Here is a 15,161-nt window from a genome sequence, read left to right as displayed (position 1 = left end):
CCCTTTCATAAAAATAAAATTTTTTGTCTTTTTTAACGGGTATGTACACACATTTTAAAGTAGCGAAAATTAAACCTTTCTAAAAAACCCAAAACCCTGATCCAGATGTTTTACCCAATAGAACTTATCCAACCCTTCCTTTTCTCTCTAAATTTTTGAAAAGCAGTCCCCAAAACCCTGTGTGCTTCTGCATACAACAGCATTTGAGGATTTCAGTCAGGATTTAGAGTCTTAGCACGAGAAGCCTTGTAAAAATTACAAGCCCCCCTATTGCTTCAGACAAAGGATTAAATTTTTATTGTGTTTTAGATCTTAGCGCTGCATTTGGAACCATTGCCCCATTAAATTCTTTACGAGAGGAACATTTAAATTGGGCATTAAAGGGACCTCAAAGGGGTTTAAGTTATTTTAGATCGATCCATTGTTAATGTTAACGAGAATCCCTGTCACCCCAAAAATTTTTATTGGGCCCCCCCAAACTGGCCGGCCCCAACCTGTTCACTTTATTATCTTCCTTTGGGCCAGTATTATTAGGAAACACTCCATAATTTTCATTTTTATGCGATGATTCAAATATTTTAAAATCAAGCCGGATGAAACAAATCATTTAAATAATTCAACGTGCCCTTCAAGATTTAAACTGGGATGACCGTAATTTCAAATGTTAAACCCCGATAAAACTAAATTTTATTGCCTCGGACCCAGACCTTTGCCCCACTTCCAAAGATAAGTTTCTCTGGATGGCACACCCGGGTCAGCAACGGAAGAATTTTGGGAGTCATTTTTGATCGGGCTGCCCTTTAAATTTCCCATTTAAACCCAAATTTCAAGGATCCCCTTTTTTCCCCCTAGTAATATTGCAAAAATCGGGAATACCGCTAAATGATCAGAAAAATAGCCCATGCATTGTTACTTCAGGTTATTACTGCAATTTTTTATCAGCTGCTCGAAAAAAAACCATAAAAACCTACATGACCGAATGCTGCCCGGGGGTTCTACAGGAACCCGGAAAGAATCCGTTTCTCCGTTTAGCTTCTCGCATTGGCTTTCCCGTAAATTTTTAAAAAGAATTTAAAACCTTTTTTTTCCCCCCACAAAACTTTCTGGCAGGCCCATCTTTTTTAAAAAGGGAAAATACCTTCCCCTGGGAGGGCTAGCTCCCAAATAGGGACGGGTTCCAAACTTAAAAAAAAAACGGACCCAGGGTCAGTTTCCCCCGGGAACCGGGTTTCCCTTTTGGGGGGGGGAAAACCCCTTTTCCCCTTTTTGATAGGGAAGTTTCTTTTTTTTAAAGTTTAGGGGATAGACAATTTTTTAGGGGGTATATACCAAATTTTCAAAAACTTCATAAAATACTGGGGGGTTTTGGGCCCCCCCTGGGTTTATGTTCTGGGGGGTGGACTTTTTACCTGCTTTTGGTTTTGAATTTTTTCACTATTTTTATTTTGGTCCTTTCCCTCTTTTCCATTTTCTGAGTCCCCGGGGCCCGTCTTTCAACCCCATTTGGGGTCTTCCCGGGTTTATTTCCCCTTTTTTCCCCCCCCCCCTTAGAACCGAAAAATTTTAAGGGAGGCCCGGGTTCCGCCACTTCGTGATGCCATTCAACACACGTGGGGCCCCTACGTCCTGCTAGTCCGCTCGTCCGCACTCCTGCGTGCTTGAAAGCTGCCAGCGTTTCTAGCCATGAACCCCACAAAAACTGCTACAATACAATTTTTTTTTTTTTTGTTTTTGCCATCTTTATTCTAACCCCCAAAGGCCGTCAGACACCCCCTACCCCGACCCGGGTTGACCCGGGGGTTTGCTAAAAGGAAGTTTTTCCCCGCCACGTCGCCCTGTTGGGTTGCTGGAGGAAACTATAAAATTTTGGGGTTTTTGAAAATTGGGTTTCTTGTAAAGTGCCCCAGATAATTTTTGTTTTGAATTTATTTAAATAAAATTGAATTGAAAATTGAATTGAATATTATATCTAAGAGCTCTGTTAGTTGGGGGTGGGGGGGGGGGGGGGGCGAGAAGGAAGACTAAGGAGGCAACTGCAAGTTTATGAAGCTTATTAAACTGAGTTCTGGTGCAGTGATGTCATGTTGACTTGACTGGGACGCCTGTATGTTTGACTAAACAGCGTGTTTTTTTCTGTCAAAAGCCAGAGCCTGACCCCAGACAGGAACCAAAGGAGGACATTCGTCTGTTCAATCACCACCACAGACAAAACATCACACACAGACAAAAGTTATTGTTTTTTGTCACTTCAGAAGAGCACATAAATCCTACTTTTGATTTTAGCTTTCACTGTTAAGACACACTGTCAGTTGAGATAAAAGTGTGCCAACACCTTGATTCTCTCCCAGGAGCCAAAATAAGATATCATTACCTGCAGGCAGTCTCAAAGTGCTCTGGGTAAGTCATTCATAATGCATCTAGGAAAAAATAGTGATTTGACAGAGTAAAACACTAAGATAAACAAAACAAAACGGAACTAAAGCAAGGCTTTTTGAGCTCTTTGGGTGTAGCATAAGTTATTTGTGTAATGGATGTGATGTGTGTTATAATCCATTCTCATTATCCACACAAGAGACATAAATTACTAAATATGAAAAGAAGATTGATTAGTTTAAATAACACTTAAAGCGCAACCTTTTCAATTTAATAAACGTTGGTTACATTCAAGGTATTGCCAAATGAGTTGTACAAAGGTAATTACGACTATTAGCTCCACAAAACTCTCTCTGTGTATTTCTCAGTATGGCTGTGGTCAGAAGATTGTGTCGCCCGGGGACTTTCCCTGGCAGCAACTCGAGTGAAGATAATTACCTCTTCTGAAGAGTCCATGATGTTTTTGTAGTCCTGCGTGTCCTCCTTGGCTGCTAGCAACTGCATGGAGGAGGGGTGAGTGTGTGTGAGCACGGAAGGCTTGTATTATGTGGATGCACCGACAGTTTTTGTTGTTGTTACTTAGAATTCCTCATTGGGTCGACAGAAACTACGCACTAAAACTCTAAACACATTACTGGGTGCTTTGGAAATGTGTGAGAGATATTTGAACCACAACACAGGCAAATGTGGATTTGTGTGCCACTATAAGCGCTAAAACAGCTGCCGTCTCTTCTCTGACACGTCTCTGAAGTTTCATCAGTGGCTCTGACACGCGCATGCCGCTGAGCTGATGGAGTGGAGGGCGAACTTAAAGTTGCACATTACAGCTCTTAAAGCCGATGGCATGGTGGATGAATTAGGTGATGTCTAAACACCGGATCTGTAGCTCGGCACGGAGTGCGATGTAAATCAGCCCCCCCCTCCCGACCCCCCGGATATCAATCCTTCAAAGCCATGTGTGTCCTGCCTATACAGTTACATTTGTGGACCTGGAAGATATTATAGCTTTCACACTGACAATAAGCCATTGGATGGTTTATGAGGGGTTGAGCCTTATCAGGCATTGGGTGGTAGGTAATAGGAAAGAAGCTCACAACCCATTATTCATGGTACATGTGAAGCTTATTTTAAGATGCTCCGTCTGATCTGTGTTTTGACCACCAATAAGAGTTGTAGAGGTGCATTCCACAAGGAACCAGCTGTGATACATAATTAGGCCATGCAATCTGATTATAATAACCAATCTATGTTTTTTAGCCATACATAGGGTTTTGCTTTTTACAGTAAGAGAAATTGCTAAGTGAGGAATAATGTTTTATTATAATTTGGTTGATCCAACCATTTTTAATTTAAGAATTTTAGCTGCAGGACTGTTCAGATTGTTTCTCCTTGTCTGAAACAGAAACTATAGTGGGCATGGTCCATTTGCTCTCCAAAACCCTGTGTTGTTTGATCCAAGTTCAGGATGGTCTTTCAACTCTAATTTTTTCCTTTTCCCTTTGACTAAACATCTGTCCGACATCTGGCCCTAGCACTTGTCCTCCTCTCCTGACACGAGTGGAGTCATGGAGTGCTAAACTAACCGTATCTTCTGACTTTTTTAGATCCACACCAAAAAACCCACTTTAGCACAGGCAGCTGCTGCTTTCCTCTTCTACTTTATTAATAATTCAAGACCTTTTATTTGCCACAAGTCCTCATGTGGAATTCCTGCCAGACGGAGCAAAACCAGTACCGACTTGATTGGAAATTGAACTTATACTAAAAACTTGGAAATGGGCCAAAAATATTATGAAGTTAGTTTACATTACATTTGCACACATGCATGCACATTACGTGTACATTTAGCCTTCACTGTGCAATATGAGTGTGCTTAGTACATTTTCAAAGTGTACCTCTCCAGTAAAGAACATTAAAAAGTCCCGTTATTCTAACTTACTTTCCACCTCTGCACCTCCTCCCTGTTTCCAAATTTATTCTTGTTATCTCTCCTCAGCATAAGGTATAGCTTAGTAGTGTGCTGTTACTCTCCCTAAATTAATTTCCTTTGCATTCTAAATCACATTAAAGCAGATGGCTGCATTAAGAATGTGCTGTAACTCACACATGAACCAGGTGTAAGAAAAGCCAGGATTGAGTCATCTCTGGATGATTTCAGTAAACAGTTCTGGACTACTGTGCTTTTGAAATCTCACACATTTCACTGTAAACATTTCCTTTGGTTTGGAGAGGAGAGATTTATATTACTGTTGGCCTCCCAGATAGTGAAAACAAAAACAGCAAACAGTAAGACTGTCTTAGAAGTAGTGTTATGATGGAAGCATAGAGTTTACTGCTGTGTTTTTACATTTTGCACACAGAAGAGTGCTTGTGGCTCAGTAGTAGGCCTACAGTATGTTTGACACGTCCTGTATAAGCAACGTATAATGGGAACAGAGGAGAATCATAACTGGCAAACTGTAAAAGGAAACAAAGCCCTTCACAGCATATGTGCTTGCCAAGTAAAACAGAGGCCGTCTATGTGGAGCAGCAGAAAAGTTTGTTACACGCTGTAATTCACAGTGTATTCAGACATGACGGCAGAACCTGAACATCTACTGTATGGTGAGATTTGGTCTGATATGAAATTATAATTAAAATTGCTATTCCATGTAAAAGTCCAATTTCAGTGTGTGTGTGTGTGTATGTGTATGTGTGTATGTGTGTGTGTGCATGTGTGGTGTCTGACATTTGGGAAAATACATTTGCTTGCAGGCATACTCAGAATTGGCTTTTGTATGTATTTGATACTGCTTTACAGTATTTTTAGCTTGTAGCATAAAGACACATAGTAACAAACTCTGTCTAAAGCTGGATTACCAACTGCCCCAGGGCCCCAGACTCTCCAGGGCCCCAAAGCCCCAAGGTTGGCAATTAGTTTGTGGTACTTTGATGCATTGATTAATATGAACCGGTATGGGGTGGGTTTTAAAGGGGAACTCAATTGATTTTACACATTACACAATTCTGTTTACTGGTCTTTAAGGAGTACATCTGTATATGTGAGAACATTTATATCAAGCCTTTAGTGGCTCCAGAGGGGGCTGATGAATAAAAGCTGACATAAAAGCTGATGAATTGGAGTCAGTTGGGGCTGAAAACCACAAGTTTGAAAATTAAAAAAATCTGGAAGTGTGCAGTTTTAAAGAAGTGACTTTACGAGATATTTGTAGTATGCTTCTCATCTCTGCTTGAGGCTTGTGGCTCAAAGCTACATTAACCACCACTAGCATAACACACCTGAATCTCCAACCGAAGTGTTAGCAGTTGTTGGAGTTGTATTGTAACAGGGGCTCACAGCTCACTTTTTGCCTTAGGCCTGAGTGTGGGTTAATCTGGACCTCACTTTGTCAAAAACTAAACAATCTGCCTTCCAGTAACATTACACAAAATTAAACAGTTAAAATTACACAAGTCATCTTGTTTGGTGAGTTAGTTGGTGGAAGTTCACTGACCTGGAACAAGCCCCAGCAGGCTGCAGCATCAGGATGAGATTGACGGGGCTCAGGTCAGACAAAAAAAATCATTGAAACATGAAAATAGAGGATGAAGGGAGAGCCTGCCTGGTTGTGGGAGAGGTGACACACACCGGGAGCATTGCAAGATCAAGGAAGTGTCACAGGGAAGAAAGGTATTATCAGCAGATCAATCCCTTGGTGTGACATTTGGAAATCCCTACACAGCTTCCTCATCAGAGTAACCTACAACACCCTGGCCTGCCTGGTTCAGCAAAGAGGAGGGCTGACCTGCCCCTCGCTTGTCAGTGCAAGCCTTCAACACATCCTGTCAGCAAGGCTGTACTACCTCAAGGGCACTACAGCTGGCGACGGGACCAGATACTGAAACAGGAGGCCAACACACTGGAAATAGGCAAGAGGAAAAAAAATCTAGAAATAGTTTTCAGATGTTAAAATGATCAGGCATGCAAACAAGAAAAAGTGAAAAGTGTCACTTGTGGACTCAGTAATATTTTTGACAGTTCTACTTCTTATTGCAAGGACACAAATGATAGTGTCTCTTCAGTAAAATTGTATCAATTTCCTCAGCAGGGAACAATGGAAGAAGCTGCAACACTTCTCTCCTCATGCAAAAATGGCTGTTGACCTTCTGCAGGGAGATCTCCCAGTGATCTCACCACATCCCTCCGCCCTGACATGGTGGTCTGGTCCTTGGCCACCAAGATGGTCTTCCTCATTGAGCTCATTCCACCCCAAGGGAGAAGGGGGAAGAGGGTACCTGAAGTTTTTTTCAAATGGCGGGAGGGTTGTCACGTATCTTGAGGATAACAGGAGCAGGGTGTTGTCCCTCCTGCAGGAGACTAGGTCAAGTTCTGGGGTTAAGGAGCAAAACGGATGCATATGTTGTCATCCCCCTGTGATAATTCTGCAAGAGCACATTTGGAGGTGCAACAAAGAGCAAATTCACATGAGTAATTGAATGTACCCACACATCCTTCTTAACTGTTGGAGACATATTGTCCGTTTTGTTGGAGCTGAAGTGTTCTTCTCTCACTAAATGAGATCATAATTCTAACTACAAAACTACATTTCTCACTGAATCAACTTCAACTCATTTTTTCAATGTTCAATGAACTGTGTAGGTCCAAGATACTTATAAGATCTCCTGACCCAGTACGAACCGGGCAGCCCTCTCAGGTCTAAAAAACTAAACGCGCCAAAGGTGCCTTTAGCTTCTCTGCTGCTCAAATGTGGAAATAATTGTCAGAAGAGCTAAGACTTGAGACAATGGTTATTAGATTTTCAAATCTATGGTGGGCCCACCTTTTTCACCATTGCTTTTAATTCCTTTTCTGTTTGTATTCTGTGTGCATTTGATTATTTCTTATTAATCTTTAATCTTTAAATAATGTGTAAAGCACATTGGTATGCCTTTGGGTATGACATGTGTTAAATACTGTAAATATGTTTTCCTTGTCTTACCTTGCCCACATTTAAATCTTCTCATCTGACCCTCATGGTAAAAAGGCAGACTGTGCCTTTAAATTGGAAGGAGTAAAATCACTTTCTTCTTTTGCTGTCTGAAAGAAGTTTGGTGTAATAATAACTGAAAAATGGGAATTCACTGTCAAACTAAAGCCTAGCTGAACCATGAATTGAGTTCAGTGCAGTGACTGCTGGGAGAAACCACACAAAGTGATGTTATGTTACAGCTGGATGAGTTTGTTTGTTATGTATGAATTCAATGCCTCAAATGAAGCAGTGAAAGCATTTCCAAAACCCATTGGAGCTTTTCAGTTAAAACACATTATTTTAGGAATCTTGGTGCATGGAGGACAGTGAGTTGTGAGATCCAAAGAAACTGAAGCAAAAACATTTTCTCTGTATTTAATACCACAACACACATGTTACACATTACTATAACAAAGGAATGCCTTCTTGTAGATACATGTTTGTTTCTCCGATCTTTTGTATACGCAACATGAAATCTTTTCAGTGTAAAAGCATACATGTGTAACCAATCACATGACACAATGTGCTCTATGTCAGCATATTAAAAGAATATGTTGCTTCCTACAACAGGGACAGTGAGTAAACTGTATAACTCAATGTTTATGACACATAAAACGTCATCTCTTTGTTGTCAAGCTGTGGCACACGCACACACACACACTCACACAAACACACATGCTGTGATGGTTTTCTTTTTGTTGTTTGGTCCATTTTACAACACTTGTTACACACCACAGCTGCTGCTTACTTGGAAGTAATGAAGCTTTTTATTCATGTTATTTGGTCATTAAAATTTGTTTAATATAGTGACAGTATATTACGTAAAACTGTACATTTCAGAATACACAGGAGCTACATCTTTCTGTTCTATGAGCTCAGTGGTCCCAGTTGAAGCCTCCAGACAATGCTTGGAAATATTGGAACACCTTGGCTTTCTTCAAAGGAACAGTTTGAATATTGGAAAATATGCTTATTTGCTTTCTTGTAAAGAGTTACAGTAGATGAGGAGGTCAATACAGTGCCACTCTCATGACTGTACGCTAAATATGAAGCTAAAGCCAGCATGGGATTATCTTAGCTTAGTTAGGTGCATAAACCACAGAAAGTATATGTGTCCAGCTAAGATATAATGTCGCACATAATTCTCCTCCCAAAAAGTTGTTTTTTGTAAACAAACAAATTTAACGTGGTATTAAGTGTGCTTTGGAGGTGCTTGTACACATATGTTTTTGTTTGTCTTCGGACAGAACCACACAAGCTGAGCTTATCAGCAGCTGGCTATAGCTTAATATTTAGTGTAAAGACATGAGAGTGGTATCTAACTTGTAGCAAATTGTCCAAAAAAACTATTCCTCAAACTATGCAACACAGAAAACTCTTTTTTTTTTAGTTCATTTACAAACCTGAGTTGCAGGACAGACTCAAAATGTATTTAAATAATTTGTCTGTAGAATTCAACTGATGAGGTTGTGATTACCAATGAGACAGCAGGACTAAAACACTGAGCCAGTCAGTGGCTCAACTAAAATGAAAAAGCAGCATTGTATGAAGTGAAGCACTGAACAATGTCAGTGTGTGAAGACTTTGATTTACAACATGAAAGAGGCAAAACCGTTCAAATATACAGTATATAAATACAACTTAATAATAAAAAGATTAACTATATTACTTTGCTGACACTATCAATATCCAAAGCCTGTCAGATTATGCACAACAAACACACCAACACACACACACACACACATACACACAATGATTTTACACACTTAAAGCCACTGATTTGGCTTTACAAATGAGTGACAATATCCATATGATTTCAGCATCAACTGTTATAATACAACTGCTTTCTAAGTGCTTTTAAATTGGTTCGTCAACGTTGGCATTAGCCTGTCTTCAAGCTTTTCTACATGACTCAAGCAGATGTCTGTACAAAGAATGCTGAGTGTGGACAAATTCTGATAAGAACAAATAACATAGTTGTAACATACATTTGTATTGCATTATAGTCATGAAGATTTAGAAACAGTGTTCCAGAAATGCTATTTGAGTTTTGTACATTTCAAATCTGTGGTGGGTTGTCTACAGCTACAGCAGAGTACTCAGTCTCTGACATGTTGGAAGCATCAATGAGGCGTGCCAAGCCTGTCCTTGTGGAGTATTTAAAGATGAAGGCCTTCATGAGGTCATAGCGGTAGTTTCTGTTGATGAAGTTGTAGAGGATGGGGTTGAAACAGCAGTGGAGCAAGGACAGGCACTGGGTGAGGTGTAAGGCCACGTAGATCACATTCTCCAGGCCACAGGTCAGACGCACCAGGCCCAGCTGAGACAAGGCATCAACCAAAAGGACACCATGGTAGGGCCCCCAGCAGCCCAGAAACACCACGATGTATGCCAGGATCACCCTGCGGCTTACACGACGCTCCTGCTCCACTGTGGAAGAGGGTGAAGAAGAAGAGGAGCGGGTAAAAGCTCTGGCGAGCAGGGCGTAGAACACTGCAATGACGGGGAAGGGAAGAATAAAGCCCAGCAGGATGAAGCTCAGCTGCACGCCCACCATCCATTCCCTAGGGTTTTCACCCGGATACACAGGCCTGCACAGCATGGTGTCCCCATGTGCTGACTTCACAGTACGCAGGAAGTAGGTGTCTGGCAGGGAGGCAACCAGAGCCAGAAGCCACACCGCTACACAAGCTCCACGGCGGATTAGCTTCCTGCGCGCCCCTCCCTCGTTGTCTCCCTGCTGTGTCACGCTTAGGTAGCGGTCAACGCTCATGCAGGCAAGGAAGAAGATGCTGCCGAAGAGGTTGACGGAGAAGAGAAGGTGTGTGAGTTTACACGCCACCTCACCGAAGGGCCAGTGGCCGTGCTGGGCTAGCGAGCTCACCCACACAGGCAGGGTGGCGCACACACATAGGTCTGCGACTGCCAGATGGGCGATGTACATGTGTGTCTCATGGCGAGGGGTGGAGTCTCTTTGTGCGCGGATGTTTACCCAGAGGACCAGAGCGTTAGCAGCAAGACCGACAATGAAGATAAAAGTGTAGAGGACACACATGGAGTAGAGCAGAGCGTTGCGGTTAAAAGCCGTGGCACACACCATTGAATCCACACTGGTTATGTTGCTAAAGGCTTCTGAGAAGTTGAGGTCCCCGAACGACTCCCAAAGTTCCTCCAGATCACTGGTGCTCAGACTCATTTTTCAGCACTGGGAGAGGACCACAGACCACTGGGAGGTAACACACACACCACTTATGACTGGGATAGAACCTGTAAAAACAAGACAACTCATCATTTCATTTCTTGCAGCATACATTTATCTGGATGAAGGTCCAACAACTAAACGTTAACTGCTGGCCTCCTATTTAGGAAGCAATTTTCTGTTCATAAAGCATGAGCTAATAAAACATAAAGCCAATTGTGGTATGCCACTAGATCCTGAAGAATCTTAATGTGGTTAACTTGTTAAAACACTGCTTTCGTGAGTTAATAGAGGCGCTCTGTTGCAGTGTCACAAACGTCGGCGTTCTCTGTGATTGATGTGCAGTCAGGGGGCAGTACAATAAACGTTTACATAGGCTCCACTAGCACAGAGTGCAGATTAGACATAAGGAAATGGGATCGAGAAATCCAAACAGAGTGTATTTCCGGAGCGTTCCGTAAATTCCAAGATAAAGCATTGGTCAAGATGGGAAACCTGATGCCATTTTAAAGAATGTTTTTCTTTCACTTGCTTGTTATAGTAAAAAAATCCCATGTTTCTCTTGTGCTCTTGAGGGAGAGGGTGAGTGAAGAGCTGTCACCACCCTGGTGATCAAAACAAATGCTGCTCATAGCCCTGAATACGTCATTTTAAAACATCTGAATCTTATAACATGGGAACACATGCAAACAATTTCAAATACAGGGTACATTAATGCTATGAGTGAGGTGACTGAAGCAATATGCAAGATCACAGAGGCAGTAGTCTAGAGCAGCTTGGCATACCAATAACATGATGATATTTTTTCGATACTTAAGTGCCACTGAAACCCTGCATGGCCTGCACTCCTAATTATGTGCTGTGATGTCTTTCTTAGCTTCCTTAACTGGCAGCCTGCCACAGTGTGAAAGATCAGAGGTGAAAGGTAATAGATCCAAACCAGAACACGAGTGGCTTAACCCCGCTGTTGCCCCTGGCTGACTTGTACGCCCACAGAGTGAATTGTGTGCAGAGATCAGCGGGTGGCTTGACGCCTGCAAAATGGTCCGACCAAGGTTAAAACGAGGGTCACCGACCACTGGGTGACACAGCACGCCGGAAAGCAGTGAAATGTGACCGCGTCAGACATCTGTCTGAGAAGGAGATACACAGGATAACTGGCACAAAGTCACAGAGAATGATGAAAGAAAAAGGCAAAGTAAAACTATATACTAGGACACCTGGAACATATTAAGATGTGCAGCTGTCTAGTGTGTGTTATGTCTGTTATGGTACATGTGATCAGTTTACTTTCGTATTTCAATTTTTATAATACTTTGCATTTCTACTCCACCACATTTCAGAAGATAATATTGTACTTTTAAATCCACCACATATACTGTACTTACATAACTAAATTTACCAGGTTTTTTGCAGGTTCAAATTTTATACAAAAGGCATATGATTAGCGTGTAAAAGAATACCCAAAAGTATGCAAGGTATTTAAAATAAACTCCACCAGCTGCAACATCAAAATACTGTTTACATGTTGATGAGCTGGACTGTTTATTGAAATATATTTCTATGTATTCGCATTATTGTTTTTTTGCATGTGATTGTTGCAAATTTCTTCTTCACGGAATTAGCCAAAACAGACGCTCCATTTGGTTATTTTATCAAACAGTTAAACAACGTACTGCAATACAACATTCCATACACTGTGATATGGGTTTTAGTGCTTATCACCCACTCCTGACATGGGAAAATGAGCCAAATGAATACATATTCTACACTTCAACGTTTTGAATGCAGGACTCCTACCTGTAATGGATTAACCTGCTAATAATGCTCAATTGTTGCATACCTAAATAAGTATCGCTACCTCTACTTAGTAGATGTTCCACCACTGCCTGTGACAACAGTTTCAAGAAATGTCAGAAATCTGACATGTAATTATACGTTCAATTATTTTGAGACACTGGGGAGTGCTACTGATTCTAATAGAAGGATTTGCTACACTGAGATAATCCCTCACAATGGTCTCTGTCTAATTCTCTTATATTATATGGAAAATACCTGGAGGTGCCAGGTAGCCACACAGGCTTCAAGCTAATTAACCTTTAACACCCACAGACCATCAGATAACAGACAGCACATGTAGCACATCTCTCTGTCTCTCTGTCTCTCTCTCTCTCTCTCTCTCTCCTCTCCTCCCTCTCTCTCTCTCTCTCTGTGTGTGTGTGTGTGTGTGTGTGTGTGTGTGTGTGTGTGTGGTGTGTGTGTGTGTGTGTGTGTGTGTGTGTGCGTGTGCGTGTGTGTTTCCCCTCTTTTCAGCTCGCGAGCATCCAGTTTCAAATGACCTGGACAGGTCTTTTGTTATTCAATACATAGCAAATAAAAGCGATTGAAGGCGATGTTCATGTGCTAATACTGCCGACAAGAATGGTGCAGGTGCAGCGTGTTTGTCAGAAGTTGCTCCTGTCAGTCTCTGTCAACAGGCTTAAGTTTGGGAGGATAACATTTTTGTCTTTTAAGACAGACATTAGGTTCCCGCGTGTAGGTTACCAGTACAAGTGCTACCTTGTTGTGCGTCATTACGCACAAGTAGCGAAAGCTCCCAGACTGCTGCTGACGGCAAACACAATGTCATTGTTGTCATTGTTGATTTTTATCAGGCTAGAAACAAACTTCTCTTATCAGGTATCCGTTGGGTTTACAGTAACTCGTCTTTAAACGGGGAGGCAGATAAACAGCATAGAGGCAGGCTGAGAAGATGAAGAACCACAAGATAATCTTGTCATAATATATAAATATAATTCTTGATATACCTATAAGTTACAGTTTCAGTATTGCTCAGCACATATACTGCCCCACACAGTTGTGTGTGGTGTGTGTGTGGTGTGTGTGTGTGTGTGTGTGTGTGTGTTTTTGTGTGTGTGTGTGGTGTGTGTGTGTGTGTGTGTGTGTTGTGTGTGTGTGTGTGTGTGTTGATATAGCATGTACATATAGCATATATCGCAGGTATCGAGCATCTCTGGGATTTCTAAATGTTAGAAATGAGGTCATAAAAGCAGCTTACCTGTTTTGGATTCCTGCTCCCCCGCTGAAGTATCCTCTTTAAAAGAAGAGATGTGTTTTCTCGTTTTTGGGGATAAAGGATAACTTCAACTCCACTGTGGTAAACTTGTGTGCGCAACCCTCCGCCTCCTTAAATGAATCTGAGTCTGTTCCTTGTTCTGCACTTGCTGATACTCCGAGGAGCTACGCCTCCAAGGCTGGTCCTAACAGCTATGCGTATCAACATGGCATCGCCTCAAGCGTTCAATTAACAGCAACAGCTCGTCGAGTTTCGGCCAAGGAGAAGAATAAAAGCTCGTGGAATTTCCTGCTTACGATACATAAATAACATTATCAACATTGCTGTACATTATATGTGTTACTTCAAGCACGTGTTTACATGACACGTAGGTAACTGCAAGTATAGAGTAAGTACAGAGCAAGTAAGACAATATTCTATATTATTATCAATGTACCATACGTAATGTATGTGATGTATAAACATTTTTTATTTTTTTTAAAGTTACTGTCAAGTAAGACCAGTGTTGGGCAAGTTACTTTTGAAAAGTAATTAGTTACAGTTATAGTTACTTATTCCAAAATGTAACTAAATTAGATACTCAGTTACAAATTATAAAAGTAACTAGTAACTTTAATGTTGCTGTGGGACAAAGTGAGACTGGCCTCCAATAAAAGGTCATGTATGTAGATATTATGTCTACTGGATCGATACAAATAACAGCATTGATGTTTTGGAACTTTTGATATTTATTGCCCCTCAACAGGCCACAACTGCGCAAAATTAAATAATGCTTGTTAAGCACTATAGCAAAAATAAATAATAAACATATACACTCTTTGTAGTGCAAATAACGTAAGTGGCCTGATGTTTATACTTGTGCCTGGTGTGTACGTCAAGCCGGCGTGTGTGTGTGTGTGTTGTGGGGGGGTGATAGAGCGAGAAAAGTGAGAGAGTGACAGCGATTAGCTATGGAGCGACTAGCCACTCTAGAGTCATAGTGCCTGTGTTTCTGACCAAGGTGGGAAATCTTTAGCAGGAAAAGTCCCCCCCCCCCCCGATTTCATAACGCCATGCCTCTCGTTGACTGACTCGCTTGTGTCGTTCGTTATGTCCGACTATGTTTGCTTGCAAACACCCGCCCAACTCTACCTCTGATTGTCATACCATGACAATTAACTCAACCTCAGCCAATCGTCAGCATTTATGTGCTTGTCTCATGCACGACCCACTGACCAAGGAAGCAAAAAAGTCTTTGCCTCTTGGCTCAGAGGTTATTAAGATGAGAAGAGTAATCAATTTGATTACTCGTTACTGAAAAAAGTAACTCCGTCAATAACGCCGTTATTTATATCGCCATTATTCCCATCACTGAGTAAGACAAATACAATAGCCTAATACTGTATAGTACGTGCAAACAAAAAAGTAACCTACATAAAAAAAAGCTTTTTAAATGACACAACTTGTTCAGCGTTCTTAATTATTAAATTTTTGTTATATGCATAGGTCAATAAAAACGAAATGC

The 15,161-nt window shown here is 41.3% G+C and overlaps 1 protein-coding gene across 1 annotated transcript; it reads right to left on the bottom strand.

Moving 5' to 3' along the window:
* Positions 1 to 8,130: 8,130 nt before the first annotated feature.
* Positions 8,131 to 13,832, bottom strand: LOC116697944 (atypical chemokine receptor 3). Its single transcript, XM_032529591.1, has 2 exons — positions 13,640 to 13,832; positions 8,131 to 10,649 (listed from the first exon to the last, which is right to left on the bottom strand). Exon 2 carries the CDS (start codon positions 10,576 to 10,578, stop codon positions 9,442 to 9,444), a length of 1,137 nt encoding a protein of 378 aa, XP_032385482.1. The 5' UTR covers positions 10,579 to 10,649; positions 13,640 to 13,832; the 3' UTR covers positions 8,131 to 9,441.
* Positions 13,833 to 15,161: the final 1,329 nt, after the last annotated feature.

This window comes from Etheostoma spectabile, chromosome 11 (genome assembly GCF_008692095.1).
Source record: "Etheostoma spectabile isolate EspeVRDwgs_2016 chromosome 11, UIUC_Espe_1.0, whole genome shotgun sequence".
Taxonomy (NCBI): Eukaryota; Metazoa; Chordata; class Actinopteri; order Perciformes; family Percidae; genus Etheostoma; species Etheostoma spectabile.
This window is presented reverse-complemented; position numbering and strand designations above follow the sequence as displayed.

Bases quoted from the DNA above. Each gene is read 5' to 3' on its own strand.
- LOC116697944 (XM_032529591.1), bottom strand. From the start codon at position 10,578: ATGAGTCTGAGCACCAGTGATCTGGAGGAACTTTGGGAGTCGTTCGGG.